The following is a 26,217-nucleotide window of genomic DNA, read 5'->3' on the forward strand; positions in this document are numbered from 1 at the left end:
TTGTTCATTCCCGCATTCCGACATAAATCGTCAACAATTCCTCTGATAAATGATACATGTTTACAAATGGAATAGGGACCCGGAGTGTTGCAAATCAGACTGACATACAACCTATTCCCTGACAAAATAATTAGTCTTTTTAAGATCATCTCAATATATTGGAGTAGAAATAAAGGGACTGAATTTGCAATGGAATAGTTCTTTTCTTAACAGATGAGCAAACGTAATTTCGCAATGGGGACATTATAAAGAATCGATTCAGAGAAACAAATATCCCGCTACAGATAAATGTCTATTTAATAATAACCCATAGTAAATCTCTGGGTCCATTCTGTAGGGGGGGGGGGGGGGTCCGGGGGGGGGGGTGGGGAGGTGGGACGTGGATCCAGTCGCCGCCTCCACCAGGGAATCAACAGGCGGCGCCTGGAAACCCGCCCCCTTCTGCCGGGTATTTAAATGCCGCTCACTGGGACCCGAATCCAACAGTCCGGGAGCTGGTTTGTTCACTGAGTTCCTGACACAACCATTTCCCCCAAATGACCAGAAGGATGAGGTGGGCCATTTCTCTCAGTTTGTTGCTGACTTTCTTATCCCGTGAGTAGTTTTTATTGTCCAAGTCTCTCACTGTTACTGTCTCAGTGTTAGTCTCTCTCTGGAATGTTCCAGAGTCACCAATCATTTCACCAGCATTAATCCTCGGGCTTTTTGATATATTTTTACAGGTGTCCAGTCGGAGGTTGTGTTGACTCAGCCAGAGGCAGAGAGCGGGCGTCCCGGAGGCTCCCTGAGACTGACCTGTAAAACCAGCGGCTTCGATCTTGGCAGCTACTGGATGGGTTGGATCCGGCAGGTTCCCGGACAGGGGCTGGAGTTGCTGGTTTGGTACTCTAGTTCATCCAGCAACTACTACGCCCCAGCTATTAAAGATCGATTCACTGCGTCCAAAGACACTTCAAACAACATCTTCTCTTTGGACATGAGGAGCCTGAAGACCGAAGACACCGCCATCTATTACTGTGCAAGACAGACACAGCGAGAGGAACCAGGGCTGGACCCGCACAAGAACAGCTCGAGAGCGAATTCAGCAACTTACACCTTAACCTGAAGGTCAGTACTTGATTCAAATGTAATTATTTATGGCAGTGATCAGAGTCAAAACACAAGCTGCTTCTTACATAACTGACACAGGGAAAATTAAACAGTAAAACCGAACAAACTAATCGATCTGAAAGTATTAGCTTTTGTCTGTTGATGTTTACTGTTAACAGTTTCAGTAATTACAGGCCTGGATATACTCATCGTTGTATTATTTCTGATACTTGGAGAAAGTCTATGCACATTGCGTTTTATGAACTGCTGCCTAAATTGTAAATTCGATCAGAAGTAATCGTCTATTTGAAGTGAATATTGAGCGGCAGGACTGAACAGAGAGTGAGTGCAGTTTTTGTGCGGGTGTCTGTCACTGTGACTACAGCAGTGGGTCACAGTGCTGTGCACAGCGACATCCTCATACAAAAACCTCAGTGAAAGAGTTTGTCCAAATTGGTGATCAGGGCCACAGCAGGATTGTCAACGTAAATGAGGCTTAAATAAAACACAATATTAGTTTGTAAAAAGGTATAAAAATCTTCCACTTTATCATTGTTGACCGACACGCTAAATGTGCCCAGAGGGTTTAAAAGTGTTCCGATCCACTTTATAAATGTAATGACCATGACAAGCTGAAATAACTCACAGATTCGCACTTGGAAGAGACAGAGTTAGCTTTTTGAGTGAACAGTGAAATTAATTCTCTGTATTTTACAGTTAACAGTCTGCCGCAGTATTTGACACGCTGTGTCTCACTGTGATACCTGGCACAGCAGTTACTGTCAATACAAAAAGCCCCTCAGCACTAATTAACTGAGGCTGGGTCAGTGCTCGCTTTTACAATCCAACTTTATTTACAGTAAAGAATTATTTATGTCCAGCACTGCCCAAATAATAAGATTTAATATGGAAAATCTGTGACAATTATTCACTCAACCGTTGGTATGTTCAAAAACATGTTCTTGTGTTGATCTGTGAAATATAAAACATTAAGGTCATTTTTGAACAGCAAGCGATATCCATAAATACAATTCTATTTTAATGAAAATTTACCGTGACTTTACCTTGTCTCTGGTTTGTGAATATTTAAAATAATGGTGGATTTCTGTCTATTTTGTGCAGGTCCGGTTATTGTACGGAGCTGCCCAGGGAATGTGACACTGTGACATCATGGGCTACTGGGGACAAGGCACCATGGTGACGGTGACTGCAGGTAAGAACCATTCCATTATTTATGAACTGTTTTATTTCAGACTTTGTTTTATTGTTTTCTATTTTAACAATTCAGTTGTTCAGTGAAATCTGAGTTTGGTGGATTCTGTATTGTGATTTTGTTGCAATGTTTCATGTGATTCTGCTGAAAAGGGTTATAGAATTACTCTGTCTCTTGACAAAAGGTTCTGCTGAGGGATTCAGTCCCTGGTTGTTGTGATTTGATGTTTATTTGCTGATGATACTGTGTGGCCGGGTTACTTTAAATATCTGGTGTCTGTTAAAAAGTTCGGCGCTTCTGAAATGTTTAATCTCGGTGACATCTGGTGGCTGTGCGTTTTACCTGCACACGTGTTAGAAATCGAACCCAACATTCACAAAATATGCTATAGTTTCTGTGTTAATTTATTGAACACTTTCTGCTTATCCACAATGCTGATGATATTCTTCCATATTTCTGTTTGGTTTAATTTTTCATTCACTTGATGAAAAGCCGACTTGGTGAATTCTAAATTGAGATTTTCTTGAAATGTTGTTTGTTTTTGTTGGAAGTGTTTCTTAATGGAGCTACTTCTCCATAAAATGAGTTCAGCCCCTCGATGATGTGATTTCGTGTTTTTCTGCTGAGTAGATGGTGTCTGGGTGACTGAATGAGTAACATTTGTGAAACTGTGCTGGCGTTTCTATATTCTTTATACTCGGTGATACTGAACGGTTCCATGTTTTGTGATTGAATGAAAGCAAGACGTTTGACGCACGAGTGTAGGTAGAAAACAGTCAGGATTTTAGAATGGTTCTTAAAACGTGATAATTACATTTTAACTAAACCACGGTTTAAAACGTTCTTTCCGAACATAACTTGTGACTACAATCACAGCTTGGCTTTTCTGCAATGTTTCATCTCGGCGACATCTCATGGTTGCAGCTTTTACCATCTACTGCAAACATTAAGTGTTTAAATATGTTTGAAACAAGTTTGAAACGTGGTCAAATATGAATAAAATGGGGTAAAATTGTAATATTATTCTGGACAGACCCCACCTCCACACTATCCTTGCTGTTCTTCCATACTTCTATTTAGTTTGATCATTCATATATTTGGTGGCGAACTGGTTTGCTGGATTCTATATTCAGATGTTTTAGAAATGTTAGGTTCCTGCTGAGGGGATTGTGTGCCTGGGTGACTTTGAATATGTACAATTTGTGAAGTGGTTTGTTGTTTCTGCATTGTTCCTGCATCGTTTCTGCATTGTTTCTGCATTGTTTCTGCATTGTTCCTGCATTGTTTCTGCATTGTTCCTGCATTGTTTCTGAATTGTTCCTGCATTGTTTCAGCATTGTTTCTGCACTGTTTCTGCATTGTTTAAACTCGGTGACGTTGAGCGGTTACACGTTTTCTGGTGAAATGCAAAAAGTTTACGTGTTTGAAACTGCTTAAAACACAACTGTTAGGGGAAAAGAGGCAGTCTTCGAAAATAAAGAAAGGAATTAATGATGTAATAGACATTTTAAAATTTTACCTGATAATTACTGATTAAAATAAACCATGGTTTCACTCAGAACTCAATTCGTTACTGCAGTCTGAAACTATTTAATTAAAACGTTTTCAAATTGGTGAGTAAATTAATATAATTTAACCAATTGAAATACAACTCCATATTAATCAAAGATGTTTTTATATTAGTATCATTAATCGCCTTTCACAATTCTGCTGTGCTCTGCACACCATTAGCATCACCGGAAAAGTTTCCAGGCTGGAAATAGTTTGTGATTATGCCTGAAACTGTTTTAATAATAACATACCGATTGTACAGCAGTGCTCAGTTGCACAAGGGATTTTTAAATTATGTTTTATTTCTCTGATTACGTTTGCAGTTACTTAATTCGGAGTTTAATATTGCAGTTTGGCAATTTATGCATCCGGTTATTAGATTCTTTCTGTGCAGCAGCAACAATATTATTTCTTTAACGTCATTTGCAGTTTGATAGTCAGATACGTGTCTCTCATCTAATCATAAAGAGTTTTCTCCGAGGTGGAAGTCGCTGACAGTGCAGGAATTGTTCTTCTGATTTTATCTAAATTGTAGGAATGTTCAGACTGCACAGGGCTGGAGATTGATAAGTAAAAGCTTGAAATTCAAAGAGATTAATTTAATTACAAAAGGAGAATATTAGCTTTGCAATAATAATAACATCCTGTCTCGCAGAGCTGTGCTGTACACAATGTAACATTATAGAAATAAAACAAATTATACAATAGAATAACAGATTATATCTGAGCCTCAAGCTTATTTCTTATTAAATCGTAAATCGAACAAGAACATTTCTACATTTTCTCACAATGTTTCAGGGCTGTGGGGGGTTTGAATGAATTATTTTCATTACTTTTTGCACTGATTAATTTGGATCTCCTTTTCTTAAGCAATATTTTCAATAATAAAGGTAATCGAATTGCCTGAATTATTAAATCTCGGAAACATTTTTATTGATCACAAACTACCAAGGACTTTATTGTTATATATATTGTTTCGAGTTACAACAGTTTATCAATTCGGGAATACCGCTTTAACAAACAGATGAGATATTACACATGTCTGAATTATTCCATCCGATAATTTGAAGATTAATATTTAATTAAATCCAAATTATTTATCAAATTTCAGGCAGGAGCAGGTTTTGAATTACAGAGAACCATGTTTTATTATTTATATTATAGAGTACAAATCAGCTGACAGGTCAACTAATTGACAATTGGCAATAACTTGCAATGCGACATTAGTACTAACTAATTCAACATAAATTAACTGCTACAATTGAGTAGCATACTGGCGTGTGATATCAAAGCTATTGGAGAATGTTTAATTGTACTGAAAATAATTTAGAAAACAATACATTTATTTGCTCCGGTTGATGAGGTGGCCCGCCTCCATTGTTTTGTTGATTGTATTTAATTAAGATGTGGAGATGCCGGCGTTGGACTGGGGTGAGCACAGTAAGAAGTCTTACAACACCAGGTTAAAGTCCAACAGGTTTGTTTCGATGTCACTAGCTTTCGGAGCACTGCTCCTTCCTCAGGTGAATCTGTTGGACTTTAACCTGGTGTTGTAAGACTTCTTACTGTATTTAATAAAGACATTGGATCAAATCAGGTAATCAGTTTCCAATGTGAATGTTTCCTGGTTTGTTTATTTCTTATCAAACACTGGATCTCTGTCACAGGCATGAAACTCCCCTCAATCTGTTATATTTAATGTGTTCATTCTCAGTGAAAATACATTCTGCCCAGTTCAGACAGACAGGAGAAATAGCTGAAAGGCGAAGGGAGTTTGAAATTAATATCAGTTTAATTTCAAAGAGGTTATTAAATTTCATTTGTCGTAAGTTGACCATTTATCAATTAGAATCAATCGGTTTGAATGATTCGTTCCCCTGTGTTTCAGAGTGAAATTTGACACACTAGGTACGCTCTCATCCGCACACTCTTTCTCCCTCACACACTCCCTCTCTCCCAGAAACCCAGACTATTCCTCAAACACACAGGCACTCTCTCTCACAGAGACTCTCACATACACAATAGCTCTTCAAAAACACACAGTCTCTCTCACACACTCACTCGGTCACACACGCACTGCCTCACACACACATTCTCTTACATACTCTCTATCTCCAACTTTCTCTCTCTCCAACTCTCCCTCTCACACCAACAGACTGTCACTCGCTCTCTCACATACATAGGCACATTATCCCACTCTCTCTTCACAGACAATCACCCTCTCTCACACTCTCTCACACACACTCTCTCTTACACGCTTTACCAATCTCACTCACATACACAATCATTCACAGACACACACTCTCACACCCATGCAATCTCGCACACATTATCTCTTGCACACACGCTCGTTCACACACATGCCCTGTCACACACATCTCTCCAACACAAAAACGTTCTCTCACACATACACTCTCTCACACATACACTCTCTCTGACATGCATTGTCTCTCGCAGGCACGCTCTCTCACACACATTCTCTCACACACACGCTCTCTCACACACACGGCCTCTCGCACACACACGGCCTCTCGCACACACATGCTCTCTTGTACTCCTGCTCTCTCACACATATATCCTCTCTTGCATACATGCTCTCTCTTACACATGCGCTCTGATACACTCTCGCACACACTCTCTCACTCAGTTGCTCACTCACACTCATGCTCGTTTACACACATGCTCTCTCACGCATATGCTTTCTCACACACTTGCTCTGTTGCACACATGCTCTCACACCCATGTACTCTCCGACACATGCTTTCTCACACACACGCTCTCAATCACATATCTCTCACACTCACGCTCTCTTGCACACACGCTCCCTGACACACATGCCCTCTCACTCACATGCTCTCTCATACACTTGCTCTCTCACATACACACTCTCTCAAACACTCACTCTCTCACACTCATGCTCTCACACACACTCTCTCTCACACACACACTCTCACCCACACACACTCTCTCATTCTCTCTTGCACACACACTCTCTCGCACACCTCATGGTCTCTCTCGTACTCATGATTTCTCGCACACATGCTCTCTCACACATGCTCTCTCATAGTCATGCTCTCTCACACACATGTACTTTTGCACACATGCTGTCTCATGCACACATTCTCTCACACACATGCTTTCTCACACATATGCTCTCTTGCACTCATGCTCCCTCACACATATGGTCTGTTACACACTCACACGCGCGCTCTCTAACTGCTGTCTCATTCACATGCTTTGGTGCATACATGCTCTCTCACACACATGCTCTCTTGTGAAAGAACTCTTTCACACGCATGCCCTCTCACACACATAATTTTGCGCATGCAGTCTCTCTTCTGTGCACACTATTTTGCTCCTCACACACACACACATCCTGTCGCTCGCACAAATACACACAATCGCACTCTCACACACAGATATTCTCTCACACACAGATACTCTCTCGCACACACACTCACACGTGTACTCTCTCTCTCCCACTCTCTTGATCCATCTCTCCAGAAACACACACACGCATTCACACGCATGCATGCAGACACATACATAGACACAGTTGCAGGCTCTCAGACAGATTCCCACATTCTCCCTCACACACACACTCAGACACGCACACACTTTCAGATACACAGGTGAGAGCGACTGAACTAACATCAATAATAATAATCATTATTATTGTCACAAGTAGGCTTACATTAACTGCAATGAAGTGACTGTGAAAAGCCCCCAGTCACCACACTCTGGCGCCTGTTCGGGTACACAGAGGGAGAATTCGGAATATCCAAACCACCTAACACGGATTTTCGGGACTTGTGGGAGGAAACCGGATCACATGGATAAAACCCACCCAGACTCCGGGGAGAACGTGCAGACTCCGCACAGGCAATGACCCAAGTGGGAAGCGAACCCGGATCCCTGGTACTGTGAAGCAACAGGGTTAACCACTGTGCTGCCGTGCCGCCAAATCAAGGCAGCATTGAAACGTGTGACCTCAAGCAGCCCAACCAAAGAATGAATGGATGGGAATCAGGGGAAGAATCTCCGCTGGTTGGAGTCACAACCAGCACCAAGGTGGATGGATTCCATTGCTGGAGGCCAATCAGCTCAGTTCCAGGACATCACTGCGAGACTTCTTCAGGGCAGTGTCCCAGGTCCAACCATCTCCAGCTTATTCATCAATGACCTTCTTTCCATTATAAGCTCTGAACTGGGGTTGTTGGCAGATGATTGCACCATGCTCAGCACAATTTGCAACTGTGCAGTCACTAAATAAACCTGTAAATAAAGCAACATGGAGGCTCTATCCGGTTCTGGCTGACAAGTGGTAAGTAACAGTCTAGTCACCCAATTGAAGGCAATGTCCACCTCCAGTAAGAACTGATCTAACCACCGCCCCTTGACATTCACTGGCATTACCATCAGTGAATCCCCACGAACAACCTCCTGGGGATTAACATGGACCAGAAAGTGGTCTGGGCGAGTCATAGAAATTTTGAGGCCTGAAGAACAGATCAAAGGTGAAAACCCCATCTTCTGACTCCCCAAAGCCTGTCCACTATCTAAAGATCCGCAGCAGAAGCTCATCGTGTCTCCGTGGGCAGCATTTTCCAAACCGATGACAGCGGCCATTTGGACAAGAACAATAGACACATGGGAACATCACCAACTGGAAGTTCCCCTCCTCACCATTCGCCATCATGACTATAAAATATATCTCCGTTCCTGCACTGCCGCTGGTTCAAAATCATGTATCCGACTCGGGGAAACACCACATGGACTGCAATGGTTAAAGAAGGAAGCTCAGCACCTTCTCAAAGTCAATGAGGGATGGAAAATAAATGCTGGCCGAGCCAGAGACGCCTCCATCACAAGAATGAATAAACACAACACACTCTCTCTGACACAATATGACAAGACGTTTACGGCACAAAAATCCCAATTGCAAAATGAAAATCCGTTAAGTCGCAGGAATGTTCATTGGCCCAGTTCTAAATTGTTTTGTGGAAAATGAAATAACACCTGTATTAAAGCAGCTGCCCAGTGCTCTACACTGCTGTCTGACTACACACAGCCGGTGTTACTGAAAGTATTAAAGCAGCTGCCCAGTGATCAACACTGCTGTCTGACTGTACACAGCCGGTGTTACTGAAAGTATTAAAGCAGCTGTCCAGTGATCTACACTGCTGTCTGACTGTACACAGCCCGTGTTACTGAAAGTATTAAAGCAGCTGCTCAGTGATCTACACTGCTGTCTGACTGTACACAGCCCGTGTTTCTGAAAGTATTAAAGCAGCTGCTCAGTGATCTACACTGCTGTCTGACTGTACACAGCCGATGTTACTGAAAGTATTAAAGCAGCTGCCCAGTGCTCTACACTGCTGTCTGACTGTACAAAGCCCGTGTTACTGAAAGTATTAAAGCGGCTGCCCAGTGCTCTACACTGCTGTCTGACTGTACACAGCCGGTGTTACTGAAAGTATTAAAGCAGCTGCCCAGTGCTCTACACTGCTGTCTGACTGTACACAGCCGGTGTTACTGAAAGTATTAAAGCAGCTGCCCAGTGCTCTACACTGCTGTCTGACTGTACACAGCCGGTGTTACTGAAAGTATTAAAGCAGCTGCCCAGTGCTCTACACTGCTGTCTGACTGTACACAGCCGGTGTTACTGAAAGTATTAAAGCAGCTGTCCAGTGATCTACACTGCTGTCTGACTGTACACAGCCGGTGTTACTGAAAGTATTAAAGCAGCTGTCCAGTGATCCACACTGCTGTCTGACTTTACACAGCCGGTGTTACTGAAAGTATTAAAGCAGCTGCCCAGTGATCTACACTGCTGTCTGACTGTACACATCCGGTGTTACTGAAAGTATTAAAGCAGCTGTCCAGTGATCTACACTGCTGTCTGACTGTACACAGCCAGTGTTACTGAAAGTATTAAAGCAGCTGTCCAGTGATCCACACTGCTGTCTGACTGTACAGTGCCGGTGTTACTGAAAGTATTAAAGCAGCTGCCCAGTGCTCTACACTGCTGTCTGACTGTACACAGCCCGTGTTTCTGAAAGTATTAAAGCAGCTGCTCAGTGATCTACACTGCTGTCTGACTGTACACAGCCGATGTTACTGAAAGTATTAAAGCAGCTGCCCAGTGCCCTACACTGCTGTCTGACTGTACACAGCCCGTGTTACTGAAAGTATTAAAGCAGCTGCCCAGTGCTCTACACTGCTGTCTGACTGTACACAGCCGGTGTTACTGAAAGTATTAAAGCAGCTGCCCAGTGCTCTACACTGCTGTCTGACTGTACACAGCCCGTGTTACTGAAAGTATTAAAGCAGCTGCCCAGTGCTCTACACTGCTGTCTGACTGTACACAGCCGGTGTTACTGAAAGTATTAAAGCAGCTGCCCAGTGCTCTACACTGCTGTCTGACTGTACACAGCCGGTGTTACTGAAAGTATTAAAGCAGCTGTCCAGTGACCTACACTGCTGTCTGACTGTACACAGCCGGTGTTACTGAAAGTATTAAAGCAGCTGTCCAGTGATCCACACTGCTGTCTGACTTTACACAGCCGGTGTTACTGAAAGTATTAAAGCAGCTGCCCAGTGATCTACACTGCTGTCTGACTGTACACATCCGGTGTTACTGAAAGTATTAAAGCAGCTGTCCAGTGATCTACACTGCTGTCTGACTGTACACAGCCGGTGTTACTGAAAGTATTAAAGCAGCTGCCCAGTGCTCTACACTGCTGTCTGACTGTACACAGCCGGTGTTACTGAAAGTATTAAAGCAGCTGCCCAGTGCTCTACACTGCTGTCTGACTGTACACAGCCGGTGTTACTGAAAGTATTAAAGCAGCTGTCCAGTGATCTACACTGCTGTCTGACTGTACACAGCCGGTGTTACTGAAAGTATTAAAGCAGCTGTCCAGTGATCCACACTGCTGTCTGACTTTACACAGCCGGTGTTACTGAAAGTATTAAAGCAGCTGCCCAGTGATCTACACTGCTGTCTGACTGTACACATCCGGTGTTACTGAAAGTATTAAAGCAGCTGTCCAGTGATCTACACTGCTGTCTGACTGTACACAGCCAGTGTTACTGAAAGTATTAAAGCAGCTGTCCAGTGATCCACACTGCTGTCTGACTGTACAGTGCCGGTGTTACTGAAAGTATTAAAGCAGCTGCCCAGTGCTCTACACTGCTGTCTGACTGTACACAGCCCGTGTTTCTGAAAGTATTAAAGCAGCTGCTCAGTGATCTACACTGCTGTCTGACTGTACACAGCCGATGTTACTGAAAGTATTAAAGCAGCTGCCCAGTGCCCTACACTGCTGTCTGACTGTACACAGCCCGTGTTACTGAAAGTATTAAAGCAGCTGCCCAGTGCTCTACACTGCTGTCTGACTGTACACAGCCGGTGTTACTGAAAGTATTAAAGCAGCTGCCCAGTGCTCTACACTGCTGTCTGACTGTACACAGCCCGTGTTACTGAAAGTATTAAAGCAGCTGCCCAGTGCTCTACACTGCTGTCTGACTGTACACAGCCGGTGTTACTGAAAGTATTAAAGCAGCTGCCCAGTGCTCTACACTGCTGTCTGACTGTACACAGCCGGTGTTACTGAAAGTATTAAAGCAGCTGTCCAGTGACCTACACTGCTGTCTGACTGTACACAGCCGGTGTTACTGAAAGTATTAAAGCAGCTGTCCAGTGATCCACACTGCTGTCTGACTTTACACAGCCGGTGTTACTGAAAGTATTAAAGCAGCTGCCCAGTGATCTACACTGCTGTCTGACTGTACACATCCGGTGTTACTGAAAGTATTAAAGCAGCTGTCCAGTGATCTACACTGCTGTCTGACTGTACACAGCCAGTGTTACTGAAAGTATTAAAGCAGCTGTCCAGTGATCCACACTGCTGTCTGACTGTACAGTGCCGGTGTTACTGAAAGTATTAAAGCAGCTGTCCAGTGATCTACACTGCTGTCTGACTGTACACAGCCGGTGTTACTGAAAGTATTAAAGCAGCTGCTCAGTGATCTACACTGCTGTCTGACTGTACACCGCCGGTGTTACTGAAAGTATTAAAGCAGCTGCTCAGTGATCTACACTGCTGTCTGACTGTACACAGCCGGTGTTACTGAAAGTATTAAAGCAGCTGTCCAGTGATCTACACTGCTGTCTGACTGTACACAGCCCGTGTTACTGAAAGTATTAAAGCAGCTGCTCAGTGATCTACACTGCTGTCTGACTGTACACAGCCGATGTTACTGAAAGTATTAAAGCAGCTGCCCAGTGCTCTACACTGCTGTCTGACTGTACACAGCCCGTGTTACTGAAAGTATTAAAGCAGCTGCCCAGTGCTCTACACTGCTGTCTGACTGTACACAGCCGGTGTTACTGAAAGTATTAAAGCAGCTGCCCAGTGCTCTACACTGCTGTCTGACTGTACACAGCCCGTGTTACTGAAAGTATTAAAGCAGCTGCCCAGGCTCTACACTGCTGTCTGACTGTACACAGCCCGTGTTACTGAAAGTATTAAAGCAGCTGCTCAGTGATCTACACTGCTGTCTGACTGTACACAGCCGGTGTTACTGAAAGTATTAAAGCAGCTGCCCAGTGATCTACACTGCTGTCTGACTGTACACAGCCGGTGTTACTGAAAGTATTAAAGCAGCTGCCCAGTGATCTACACTGCTGTCTGACTTTACACAGCCGGTGTTACTGAAAATATTAAAGCAGCTGCCCAGTGATCTACACTGCTGTCTGACTGTACACAGCCGGTGTTACTGAAAGTATTAAAGCAGCTGCCCAGTGATCTACACTGCTGGCTGACTGTACACAGCCGGTGTTACTGAAAGTATTAAAGCAGCTGCTCAGTGATCTACAATGCTGTCTGACTGTACACAGCCGGTGTTACTGAAAGTATTAAAGCAGCTGCCCAGTGATCTACACTGCTGTCTGACTGTACACAGCCCGTGTTACTGAAAGTATTAAAGCAGCTGCCCAGTGATCTACACTGCTGTCTGACTGTACACAGCCGGTGTTACTGAAAGTATTAAAGCAGCTGCTCAGTGATCTACACTGCTGTCTGACTGTACACAGCCCGTGTTACTGAAAGTATTAAAGCAGCTGCCCAGTGATCTACACTGCTTTCTGACTGTACACAGCCGGTGTTACTGAAAGTATTAAAGCAGCTGCCCAGTGATCTACACTGCTGTCTGACTGTACACAGCCAGTGTTACTGAAAGTATTAAAGCAGCTGTCCAGTGATCTACACTGCTGTCTGACTGTCTCCAGCCGGTGTTACTGAAAGTATTAAAGCAGCTGTCCAGTGATCTACACTGCTGTCTGACTGCACACAGCCTGTGTTACTGAAAGTATTAAAGCAGCTGCCCAGTGAGCTACACTGCTGTCTGACTGTACACAGCCGGTGTTACTGAAAGTATTACAGCAGCTGCCCAGTGATCTACACTGCTGTCTGACTGTACACAGCCGGTGTTACTGAAAGTATTAAAGCAGCTGTCTCGTGATCTACACTGCTGTCTGACTTTACACAGCCGGTGTTACTGAAAGTATTAAAGCAGCTGTCCAGTGATCTACACTGCTGTCTGACTGTACACAGCCTGTGTTACTGAAAGTATTAAAGCAGCTGCCCAGTGATCTACACTGCTGTCTGACTGTACACAGCCGGTGTTACTGAAAGTATTAAAGCAGCTGTCCAGTGATCTACACTGCTGTCTGACTGTACACAGCCAGTGTTACTCAAAGTATTAAAGCAGCTGTCCGGTGATCTACACTGCTGTCTGACTGTACACAGCCGGTGTTACTGAAAGTATTAAAGCAGCTGCCCAGTGATCTACACTGCTGTTTGTGCACAGCCGGTGTTACTAAAAGTATTAAAGTAAGAAGTTTTACAACACCAGGTTCAAGTCCAAAAGGTTTGTTTCGATGTCACTAGCTTTCGGAGCGCTTCTCCTTCCTCAGGTGACTGTCACCCCAGTCCAACGCCGGCATCTCCAGATCATGAAAGTATTAAAGCAGCTGCCCAGTGATCTACACTGCTGTCTGACTGTACACAGCCGGTATTACTGAAAGTATTAAAGCTGCTGCCCAGTGATCTACACTGCCGTCGGACTGTACACAGCCGGTGTTACTGAAAGTATTAAAGCAGCTGCCCAGTGATCTACACTGCTGTCTGACTGTACACAGCCGGTGTTACTGAAAGTATTAAAGCAGCTGCCCAGTGATCTACACTGCTGTCTGACTGTACACAGCCGGTGTTACTGAAAGTATTAAAGCAGCTGCCCAGTGATCTACACTGCTGTTTGACTGTACACACCGGTGTTACTGAAAGTATTAAAGCAGCTGCCCAGTGATCTACACTGCTGTCTGACTGTACACAGCCCGTGTTACTGAAAGTATTAAAGCAGCTGTCCAGTGATCTACACTGCTGTCTGACTGTACACAGCCAGTGTTACTGAAAGTATTAAAGCAGCTGCCCAGTGAGCTACACTGCTGTCTGACTGTACACAGCCTGTGTTACTGAAAGTATTAAAGCAGCTGCCCAGTGATCTACACTGCTGTTTGACTGTACACACCGGTGTTACTGAAAGTATTAAAGCAGCTGCCCAGTGATCTACACTGCTGTCTGACTGTGCACAGCCCGTGTTACTGAAAGTATTAAAGCAGCTGTCCAGTGATCTACACTGCTGTCTGACTGTACACAGCCGGTGTTACTGAAAGTATTAAAGCAGCTGCCCAGTGATCTACACTGCTGTCTGACTGTACACAGCCGGTGTTACTGAAAGTATTAAAGCAGCTGCACAGTGACCTACACTGCTGTCTGACTTTACACAGCCGGTGTTACTGAAAGTATTAAAGCAGCTGCCCAGTGATCTACACTGCTGTCTGACTGTACACAGCCGGTGTTACTGAAAGTATTAAAGCAGCTGCCCAGTGATCTACACTGCTGTCTGACTGTACACAGCCGGTGTTACTGAAAGTATTAAAGCAGCTGCCCAGTGATCTACACTGCTGTCTGACTGTACACAGCCGGTGTTACTGAAAGTATTAAAGCAGCTGCCCAGTGATCTACACTGCTGTCTGACTGTACACAGCCGGTGTTACTGAAAGTATTAAAGCAGCTGCCCAGTGATCTACACTGCTGTCTGACTTTACACAGCCCATGTCACTGAAAGTATTAAAGCAGCTGTCCAGTGATCTACACTGCTGTCTGACTTTACACAGCCAGTGTTACTGAAAGTATTAAAGCAGCTGCCCAGTGATCTACACTGCTGTCTGACTGTACACAGCCGGTGTTACTGAACGTATTAAAGCAGCTGCCCAGTGATCTACACTGCTGTCTGACTGTACACAGCCGGTGTTACTGAAAGTATTAAAGCAGCTGCCCAGTGATCTACACTGCTGTCTGACTGTACACAGCCGGTGTTACTGAAAGCTGATCAATGTGGAGAATCAGGACAGGATCGATGGAGAGGAAGAGGAGGAGGTGGGGCTGGTGGAGCCGAATGAAGGATCCCCCAGCTCGGCTGTGGACAACTGGCAACAGGAAGCTGAGCCTGAGCGGAAAATCAGCCAGAGAAATGTCGTCCTAATGGGCTGGGAGCAGCTGGGAATGATCACTCACCCACACTCACTCACACTCACTCACTCACTCTTACTCACTCACCTACCCTCACTTACTCGCCCTCCCTGAATCTCTCTCACCCACCCACCCTCGCTCACACGCACTCAGCCTCTTTCCGCAACCCGCACTCACTCACTCTAACTCTTCAACCCTCAATCAGACACCTTCACTCACACACACTCACTCACGCATTCTCACACACAGACTCTCATACACACTCACTCACACCATCACTCACACCCCCACTCACACACCCTCACACACACATCCTCATACACCCTCACTCACACACCCACACCCTCACTCACACACCCTCACACACACACCCTCATACACCCTCACTCACACACCCTCACACACACCCTCACTCACACACCCTCACTCACACACCCTCACTCACACACCCTCACTCACACACCCTCACACACACACCCTCATACACCCTCACTCACACACCCTCACACACACCCTCACTCACACACACTCACTCACACACCCTCACTCACACCTCACTCACACACTCACTCACACACCCTCACTTCCACACACCCTCACTCACACACCCTCACTCACACACCCTCACTCACACACCCTCACTCACACACCGTCACTCACGCACCCTCACTCACACACCCTCACTCACACACCCTCACTCACTCACACACTGTCACTCACACACCCTCACTTACTCACACAGCCTCACTCACACACACTCACTCACACACCCTCACTCACACACCCTCACTCACACACCCTCATACACCCACACTCACACACCCTCACTCACACACCGTCACTCACACACCCTCACTCACACACCCTCACTCACACAGCCTCACTCACACACCCTCACTCACACACTCTCAATCACACACCCTCACTCACCACCCTCACTCACACACCCTCACTCACACACTCTCAATCACACACCCTCACTCACACACCCTCACTCACTCACACAGCCACACTCACACACACTCACTCACACACCCTCTCACACACACCCTCACTCACACACGCTCACTCACACACCCTCACTCACACACCCTCACTCACACACCCTCACTCACACAGCCACACTCACACACACTCACTCACACACCCTCACTCACACCCTCACTCACACACCCTCACTCACACACCCTCACTCACATACCCTCACTCACACACCCTCACTCACACTCACTCACACACCCTCACTCACACACTCTCACTCTCACACACACCCTCAATCACACACCCTCTCACACATACCCTCACTCACACACACTCACTCACACACCCTCACTCACCCACCCTCACTCACACTCACTCACACACCCTCACTCACACACCCTCACTCTCACAAACACCCTCACTCACACACCCTCTCACACATACCCTCACTCACACACACTCACTCACACACACTCACTCACACACACTCACTCACACACCCTCACTCACACACACACCCTCACACACCCTCACTCGCACACCCTCACTCACACCCTCACTCACACACCCTCACTCACACCCTTACTCACACACCCTCACTCACTCACACACCCTCACACACACCCTCACTCACACACACACCCTCACTCACACACCTTCACTCACACACCCTGACTCACACACCCTCACTCACACACCCTCACTCACACACCCTCACTCACACACCGTCACTCACACACCCTCACTCACACACCCTCACACACACACCCTCACTCACACACCCTCACTCACACACCCTCACTCACACACCCTCACTCACACACCCTCACACACACACACCCTCACTCACACACCCTCACTCACACACCTTCACTCACACACCCTGACTCACACACCCTCACTCACACACACACCCTCACTCACACACCCTCACTCACACACCCTCACTCACACACCCTCACTCACACACACCCACACTCACACACCCTCACTCACACACCCTCACTCACACACCCTCACACACACACCCTCACTCACACACCCTCACTCACACACCCTCACTCACACACCCTCACTCACACACCCTCACAAACACACCCTCACTCACACACCCTCACTCACACACCCTCATTCACACACTCTCACTCACACACTCTCACTCACACACCCTCACTCACACACACTCACACACCCTCACTCACACACACTCACACACCCTCACTCACACACCATCACTCACACACCCTCACTCACACACCCTCACTCACACACCCACACTCACACACCCTCACTCACACACCATCACTCACACACCCTCTCACACATACCCTCACTCACACACCCTTACTCACACGCCCTCACTCACACACCCTCACTCACACACCCTCACTCACACACCCTCACTCACACACCCTCACTCACACCCCCCCACTCACACACCCTCTCACACATACCCTCACTCACACACCCTCACTCACACACCCTCACTCACACACCCTCACTCACACCCCCCCACTCACACACCCTCTCACACATACCCTCACTCACACACCCTCACTCACACACCCTCACTCACACACCCTCACTCACACACCCTCACTCACACACCCTCACTCACACACCCTCACTCACACACCCTCACTCACACACCCTCACTCACACACCCTCACTCACACACCCTCACTCACACACCCTCACTCACACCCTCACTCACACACCCTCACTCACACACCCTCACTCACACACCATCACTCACACTCCCTCACTCACACACCCTCACTCACACACCCTCAATCACACACCCTCACTCACACACCCTCACTCACACACCCTCACTCACACACCCTCACTCACACACCCTCACTCACACACCCTCACTCACACACCCTCACTCACACGCCATCACTCACACACCCTCTCACACACCCTCACTCACACACCTTCACTCACACACCCTCACTCACACACCCTCACTCACAACCCTCACTCACATACCCTCACTCACACACCCTCACTCACACACCCTCACTCACACACCCTCACTCACACTGCCTCACTCACACTGCCTCACTCACACACTCTCACTCACACACCATCACTCACACACCCTCTCACACATACCCTCACTCACACACCCTCACTCACACACCCTCTCACACATACCCTCACTCACACACCCTCTCACACACACACTCACTCACACACCCTCTCACACATACCCTCACTCACACACCCTCACTCACACACCCTCACTCACACACCCTCACTCACACACACTCACTCACACACCCTCACTCACACAGCTCACTCACACACCCTCACTCACACACCCTCACTCACACACCCTCACTCACACAGCCTCACTCACACACAGTCACTCACACACAGTCACTCATACACCCTCACTCACACTCCCTCACTCACACAGCTCACTCACACACCCTCACTCACATACCCTCACTCACACACCCTCACTGACACACCCTCACTCACACAGCTCACTCACACACCCTCACTCACACACCCTCACAAACACACCCTCACTCACACACCCTCACTCACACAGCTCACTCACACACCCTCACTCACACAGCTCATTCACTGACCCTCACTCACACACCCTCTCACTGGATTGTGACGTACACAGCTCAGTTCGCTGGATTGAGACGTACACAGCTCAGATAGCTGGATTGTGACATACACAGCTCAGTTAACTGGATTGTGACGTACACAGCTCAGTTAGCTGAATTGTGACGTTCACAGCTCAGTTAGCTGGATTGTGACGTACACAGCTCAGTTCGCTGAATTGTGAGGTACACAGCTCAGTTAGCTGGATTGTGACATACACAGCTCAGTTAGCTGGATTGTGACGTACACAGCTCAGTTAGCTGGATTGTGACGTACACAGCTCAGTTAGCTGGATTGTGATGTCCACAGCTCAGTTAGCTGGATTGTGGCGTACACAGCTCAGTTAGCTGGAGTGTGACGTACACAGCTCAGCTAGCTGGATTGTGATGTCCACAGCTCAGTGAGCTGCATTGTGACGTACACAGCTCAGTTAGCTGGTGTGTGACGTACACAGCTCAGCTAGCTGGATTGTGATGTCCACAGCTCAGTTAGCTGCATTGTGACGTACACAGCTCAGTTAGCTGGATTGTGATGTCCACAGCCCAGTTAGCTGGATTGTGACGTACACAGCTCAGTTCGCTGAATTGTGAGGTACACAGATCAGTTAGCTGGATTGTGACGTACACAGCTCAGTTCGCTGAATTGTGAGGTACACAGCTCAGTTAGCTGGATTGTGACGTACACAGCTCAGTTAGCTGGATTGTGACGTACACAGCTCAGTTCGCTGAATTGTGAGGTACACAGCTCAGTTAGCTGGATTGTGACATACACAGCTCAGTTAGCTGGATTGTGACGTACACAGCTCAGTTAGCTGGATTGTGACGTACACGGCTCAGTTAACTGGGCGGCTGGTTCGTGATGGAAAGCGACCCCAACAGCGCGGGTTCAATTGCTGTATCGGCTGAGGTTCTCATGAAGACCACCATTCTCAAACTTGCCCCTCATCTGAGATGTGCTGACCCTCAGGTCAAATCACCACAAGTCAGCTCTGAAAAGGAGAGCAGTCTCTGTGATTATGGCGACATTTACATTTTATTTTACATGATGGCTGAAATAATGGGGAAAACCCTCTGCTCCTCTCATTCAATTCAATGAAAGTTACATCATTCAGGTGGCATCAAAATGCTATTTTTTGTCATGTGATAGAGATGGAGAGAGAGATGTGAGTTTCTAATGAGGGGCCATAGAGATGGTGATCCCCAAATGATAGACGCTGAAATGTGGATGTAACGTTTAATGAGAAAATATTCGGATAAATGCATGGTCACATTTTGAAGTGCTTGTTAACTTATAAATCACAAATAACAGAGTCTAACTTGTTGAATGGACCATTCTCCCCCAGCGACACCGTCTCCGCCCATTCTCTACAGCCTGGTCTCCTGTCAGCAACACAACAGCGACGGCTCCGTGACCTTCGGCTGTTTGGCGATGGACTACTCCCCAGAAATCACCAGCCTTACCTGGAAGAAAGATGGGCAGCTGATCACCACTGGAGTTAAGAAATACCCGTCAGTGAGAAACAAGAAGGGAACCTACACCCTGAGCAGTCAGTTAACCATCACCGAGTCAGAGGGGGGATGCAGCGAAATCAGCTGTGAGGTTCGACACAGCGGCTCAGACAAGAGCATTGGAATGGAATGTAAGTGTTGTGGAATCTGTGAGAAACAGACGCTTTGATTACTTTATTTACATCTTTGGTCATAACACATTTATGGTTCTCTGCATAGTTCTGATTCCTGCGAGAAATAGTGACCACAGAGAAACTGTTAAAATACAATTAGTAATTTTATTGATTACATCTTCTTCAAGAAATGTCTAACTTGTGTTTCTTGAAGGTGGAGTCAACACTCCAAATGTTCTCCTCACCGTGAGTTCCAATGAAGAAATCTCAAGACAGAAATTTGCAACCATGGTCTGTTCAATCAACGATTTCCATCCAAAGTCAATGACGGTGAAGTGGCTGAAGAATGGACAAGCCATAGGTTCAGGATTTGTCACCTCGCCCCCCTGTGAAGTGAACGGGAACTTCTCGGCGAGCAGTCGGCTGACAGTCTCCGCTGGGGAATGGTTCAGCAAAGCGGTCTATACCTGCCAGGTCACTCATCAAGAGGTCACACAAAGTCAAAATATCACTGCTTCTGGTAAGAGACACAAACAGAGGAAACAATAAATCTGCACTCTGAAGTTAATCCAAATCAGGAATTTATTGAAGTTAGTACAAAGCACAGAACAACTTCTAATTTACTGCCATGTAGTTTGTGTTTCATTCTGATGTAAGAGCTGCATGAGGGTTGCTTATCATTCACGATTTTATGAATATAGAAATAAATGTATCCCTATAATTTGAAGTAATTTAGTGAGTGAGGTGGATGAATGAATTGAAAATCGCTTATTGTCACAAGGAGGCTTCAAATGAAGTTACTGTGAAAAGCCGTTGGTCGCCACATGCCGGCGCCTGTTCGGGGAGGCTGGTATGGGAATTGGACCCGCGCTGGTGGCCTGCCTTGGTCTGCTTTAAAAGCCAGCGATTTAGCCCCGTGCTAAACCAGCCCTGGTGGACTTGATACCAGCTTTATCCTGAGACGGCTGATTATATTTGAGAGTCAGTGGGTGTCTCAAACACTTAACTGATAACAGCTCCGGGGGAAAGCGTTGGAAAGTTCATCCAATCTATTTATGGATCAGCCTCCAGTGCTTCGTTCCTGAGATCAGGAATGGAATACTTATATTGGGAATGCTGAAATACTGATTCGTTAGAACGATATCGGGGCTGACTGTATTTCACAATGAGAATAGTTTTCACAAACCAAACTGATTTTCCATTGCGTATAGAAGATTAAAGGCGGTCTTTAGAGGTTGATGTTTCGAAGTTGATTCATTCCCATTTAGAGTTCAGGCTGAATGCTGCTGCCCTGATTCTGAAGATCAAACTTGGGTTGATTTCCACTTTTTTCATTCGCAGATCCTTCCCTTTGCACTGATGCCTCAGTAACAATACTGCCACCACAAATAGAACAGGTCTTACTGGAGGCGACAATAACCTTAACCTGCGTCATTTCGAATGCTCCTTATGGAGTCAACGTGTCCTGGAGTGAAGCGAAGAAGCCGCTGAAATCAGAGATTGCCGAGCAGCCTGGAGCAGATACTGAGAGCGTGGTCAGCAAATTAAACATCTCGACACAAGCCTGGCTGAGTGGGGCTGTGTTTGACTGTGTGGCGAGCCATCAGGACCTGCCAACTCCTTTAAGGATTTCAATCAACAAAAAAATTGGTGAGCGGTGAGACTGAAGCAATAAGTGAGTCATTGTGTCTATTTCTAGTGTCAGTGCAGCGGTCAGTATTTAGCATTCAGTGTATTTATGGTCCGTTCTGATTGGTAATTCCACTAACTAAATACTCTGGGCGTTTAGAGTTTAAGGGGGAAATTGATATGCAGATGAATGAACAATGAAACCCAACAGTGATATTGGGTTTAGATGGAGCGAAACCATAGACCACAAGACTTAGGAGCAGACGTTGGCCATTGGGCCCATCAACACCGGTCCAGCCTGCAGTGAGGTCATGACTGATCTGATGTGATAATCTTAAACTCCTCTTTCCCGACTTATCCCCATATCTCTTGACGCATTCACAGATTTAAAGTATGTCTCCCTCAACCTTGAACATACTGAACAACCCAGAATCTACAGCCCCCCGGGTTAAATAATTCCACAGCTTCCCTACTCTCTGAGAGAGGAAATTCCACCTCATCTCTGTCTGAAATGGGCGAACCCTCACTTTGTGATCATGCACGCTGGTCCTAGACGCTCCCACACGGGAAAACAACCCCTCAGCATCTATCCTAAGGAGCTCCCTGAGAATCTTTCATGTCTCAATTAGGTGGCCTTCATTCCTCTAAACTCCAATAAGTACAGCCCAGCCTACGTAACCTCAGCTCATAAGAAAATCCCTCCATACTCGGGATCAACCTCGTGAACCTTCTCTGGACTGCCTTCAAAACCAATCTGTCTTCCTTAGATAAGGGCGCCAAGACTGTTCAAAGTATACCAGGTGCAGTCTAACTAATGCCTTGTATAGTTTTAGCCAGACTTCCCCATGTTTATATTCTATTCCCTTTGAAATGAATGTCAACATTCAATTTGTCTCCATATTACCTGCAGAACTTGCTTTGTGTGGTTTTTGCACGAGGACCCCCAATTCCCCCGTTACTTCAGCTTTCTCCAGTCTTTCTCCATCTGAATAATATTCAGTTATGTACTTCCTCCTACCAAAGTGTCTAACCTCACATTCTCTGTCCCTCTGTGTATTTTCTGTGATCCTCACCACTTGCCTTTCTACCTATTTTTTGTCATCTGCAAACGTGGGAATAGAACATTCATTTATTAAACACAGTTTTGAAATCCATGTATATTACTCCTACTGGCTCCCCTCTCTCTCGCCTTCTCGTTATCACCTCAAATAAGGGCAATAAATTTGTCAGGCATGATTTACCCTTCAAGAAGCCGCGCTGACTCTGTTGATTATATTGAGTATTTCTAAATGCTGAGCGATTGGATCCGTTATAATGGACTCGAACCGTTTCCCACTGACAGATGTTAAGGTCACTGGCCTATCGTTACCTGTTTTTGACACCCTCCCCTTTTGAATTACGGTGTTACATTGGCAGTTTCCCAATCCTCTTGGGGTAAGGTGGGAGGAGCCTGGTGTGGAGTTTATACACCAGCACAGAACAGGCGGGCCGAATGGCCTGTTTCCCTGCTGTACACTTTCTGAAACTTTCGAATCCAACATCCATAAATTATCAGGGAAAAGGATTGTGTTCACCTCAGCTCCGAGCTGGGAAACCGGACAGATCCCAAAGAGGAGAATGGAAACCTTTAAAATCCAACACAAAACACATTTCTCTCACATCCAACCCGCGGTTCGATTGTCTCCGGAATTCCCCATTTTACTGACATTTATTGTACATTTTCTGCAGATCCCAACCCGCGGGAACCGTCCGTCTCTGTCCTCCTGCCCTCGGCTGAAGACGTCTCCGCTCAGAGATTCGTCTCCCTCAGCTGCTTAGTGAGAGGTTTCTCCCCCCGAGAGATCTTCGTCAAGTGGACCGTCAATGACAAGCCGGTGAATCCCGGGAACTACAAGAACACCGAGGTGATGGCGGAGAACGGCAATAGCTCCTTCTTCATGTACAGCCTGTTATCCATTGCAGCGGAGGAGTGGGCCAGCGGCGCTTCTTACTCCTGTGTGGTGGGACATGAAGCCATCCCCTTGAAGATCATCAACAGAACGGTTGATAAATCCAGCGGTAAACCCAGTTTTGTGAACATTTCCCTCGCTCTGATGGACACCGTTAATTCATGTCAATGAGAATCTATCAATTGCATTTCGAACTAAATAAAAATATTAAAAAGGTTTTTTTCCTCCAATTGTGATTTAAATGCACAGCCGCTTAATTAATGGAGCTTCCACTTTGCTGATGTTAGATCTGTTCAATGAGACCCGGATTTCTACAGGTCCCGGCCCCAAGTCTGATACAACCAGTGCTCCCAGCTCATAAACACCCTGGGTCAGAGACAGAGTAAAATTCATTAATTGCAGGATTCACAAAATATATTCATTGACTTTCTTCTCGCTGAGGAGAAATCGGACACATTCCCATTTCAGACAGACAAACACATCACATTTAGATCTCGGTGTTCCTGCTTCTCCCATTGCCCATCCCTTTAAAATTGATGTCAGCTTAAAATTGCTGCATCACACCCACTGGGAACTGAATGGAGAATCAAACAGAAACAAGGACCAACAATCACCCATCACGGAGAGGGGAAAGGGAAATGTTGAATCCATTATATCTCCACCTCTCCTACAAAATCAGTAGGAGCCCCTAGGTAATCCACTGTCCCCCCACCTCCCCCACAGAGACAGGAGGAGGGGCATTAGTTAATGCACTCTACTGCCACTTCCTCAAAAGTGAGAGGAAGGGGCATAAATTAATCCACTGCAATCACACTTCCCAAAACAAAGAGGGGGAGGGGTTATAGTTAATCCACTGCATCCCCAGTTCTCCAACAGAGAGTGGGGAATGGACGTTAGCTAATGCCCTGCACCCCAACTCCCTAACAAAGAGGAAGGGACTTAGTGAACCCACTATACCCCTCACTTCCACACCAAAGCATGGGGGGCAGTAGTTAATCCAGTGTATCACCACGCCCCAACAAATAGTGGGGGAGGAGCATTAATTAACCCTGTACCCCCACTTTCCCACCAAGGAGCTGGGGCATTAGTCGATTCACTGTACAGCCGCTTCCAACAAAGAAAGGGGGAGGGCCTAAATAAATGCACTGTCCGCCCACTTCCCCAACAGAGAGGGATGGGCAATGTAAACCCATTTTACCTCCACTTTCCCGACCAAAAGAGGAGGAAGGTGATGAGTGAACTCACTGTATCTCCACCTCCTCAGCAGGGGGAACCCAAAGAGAATTTATTCAGCTGGCCAGAGAGGGAGAGACTATTAAATCACTATCCACCTACTCCCCAAGCAGGGAATTTGGGAGTGGATGTGTCTCTACACTAAGGACTCAGTTACTGACATTACAAGACGGCTTGTAGCTTACTGGTTGAAGATTTTAAAAGCCCATCATGCTAAAGATGTTCTTAAACTATCTATTCACGCAACATATTTTTTTTAGCACCCTTGTTCCTCTTATCCATATGCAACAACTGATTTCCCAAAATCCAAATCCAGATGGTGATTGAATTCTCCCTGGGTTTTCAGTGTTCTCTCCTGAGGCACCTCCTTGTATTTTTGCATTCAGTCAATGATGTCAGCTTGCAACTCACACAAAACACATTTATAAGCAGAAAGTTCAACATATTCTACATCGGTACCAATAATACCCACAACTGGCAAAGCTACAGGCAGCTGATACAAATACACAGACAGATAAAGACACAAACACTAAACATACAGGCACACGTACACACACCCACAACCATATACATGAGCACATATAGACACAAACACACACATAGATGTACACATAGAAACACATGCATACATATACACATAAACAAACAAAAATTTACAAACATGCACATAAACACAAAAAAGTACACGTTTATGTACACAGAGACACTCGTGTACACACACAC

General features: G+C 45.9%; 1 gene segment (V, D, J or C); it reads left to right on the forward strand.

Annotated features, from left to right (window-relative positions):
• The first annotated feature begins 2,233 nt into the window (after positions 1-2,233).
• LOC140418668 (Ig heavy chain C region-like) lies at positions 2,234-24,491 on the forward strand. The segment is given in 5 exon segments: positions 2,234-2,302; positions 20,405-20,701; positions 20,898-21,203; positions 22,025-22,333; positions 24,041-24,491. Coding segments are annotated over 5 exon segments (1,347 nt in total).
• The last annotated feature ends 1,726 nt before the right edge of the window (positions 24,492-26,217 follow it).

This window comes from Scyliorhinus torazame, chromosome 5, assembly GCF_047496885.1.
Source record: "Scyliorhinus torazame isolate Kashiwa2021f chromosome 5, sScyTor2.1, whole genome shotgun sequence".
NCBI lineage: Eukaryota > Metazoa > Chordata > Chondrichthyes > Carcharhiniformes > Scyliorhinidae > Scyliorhinus > Scyliorhinus torazame.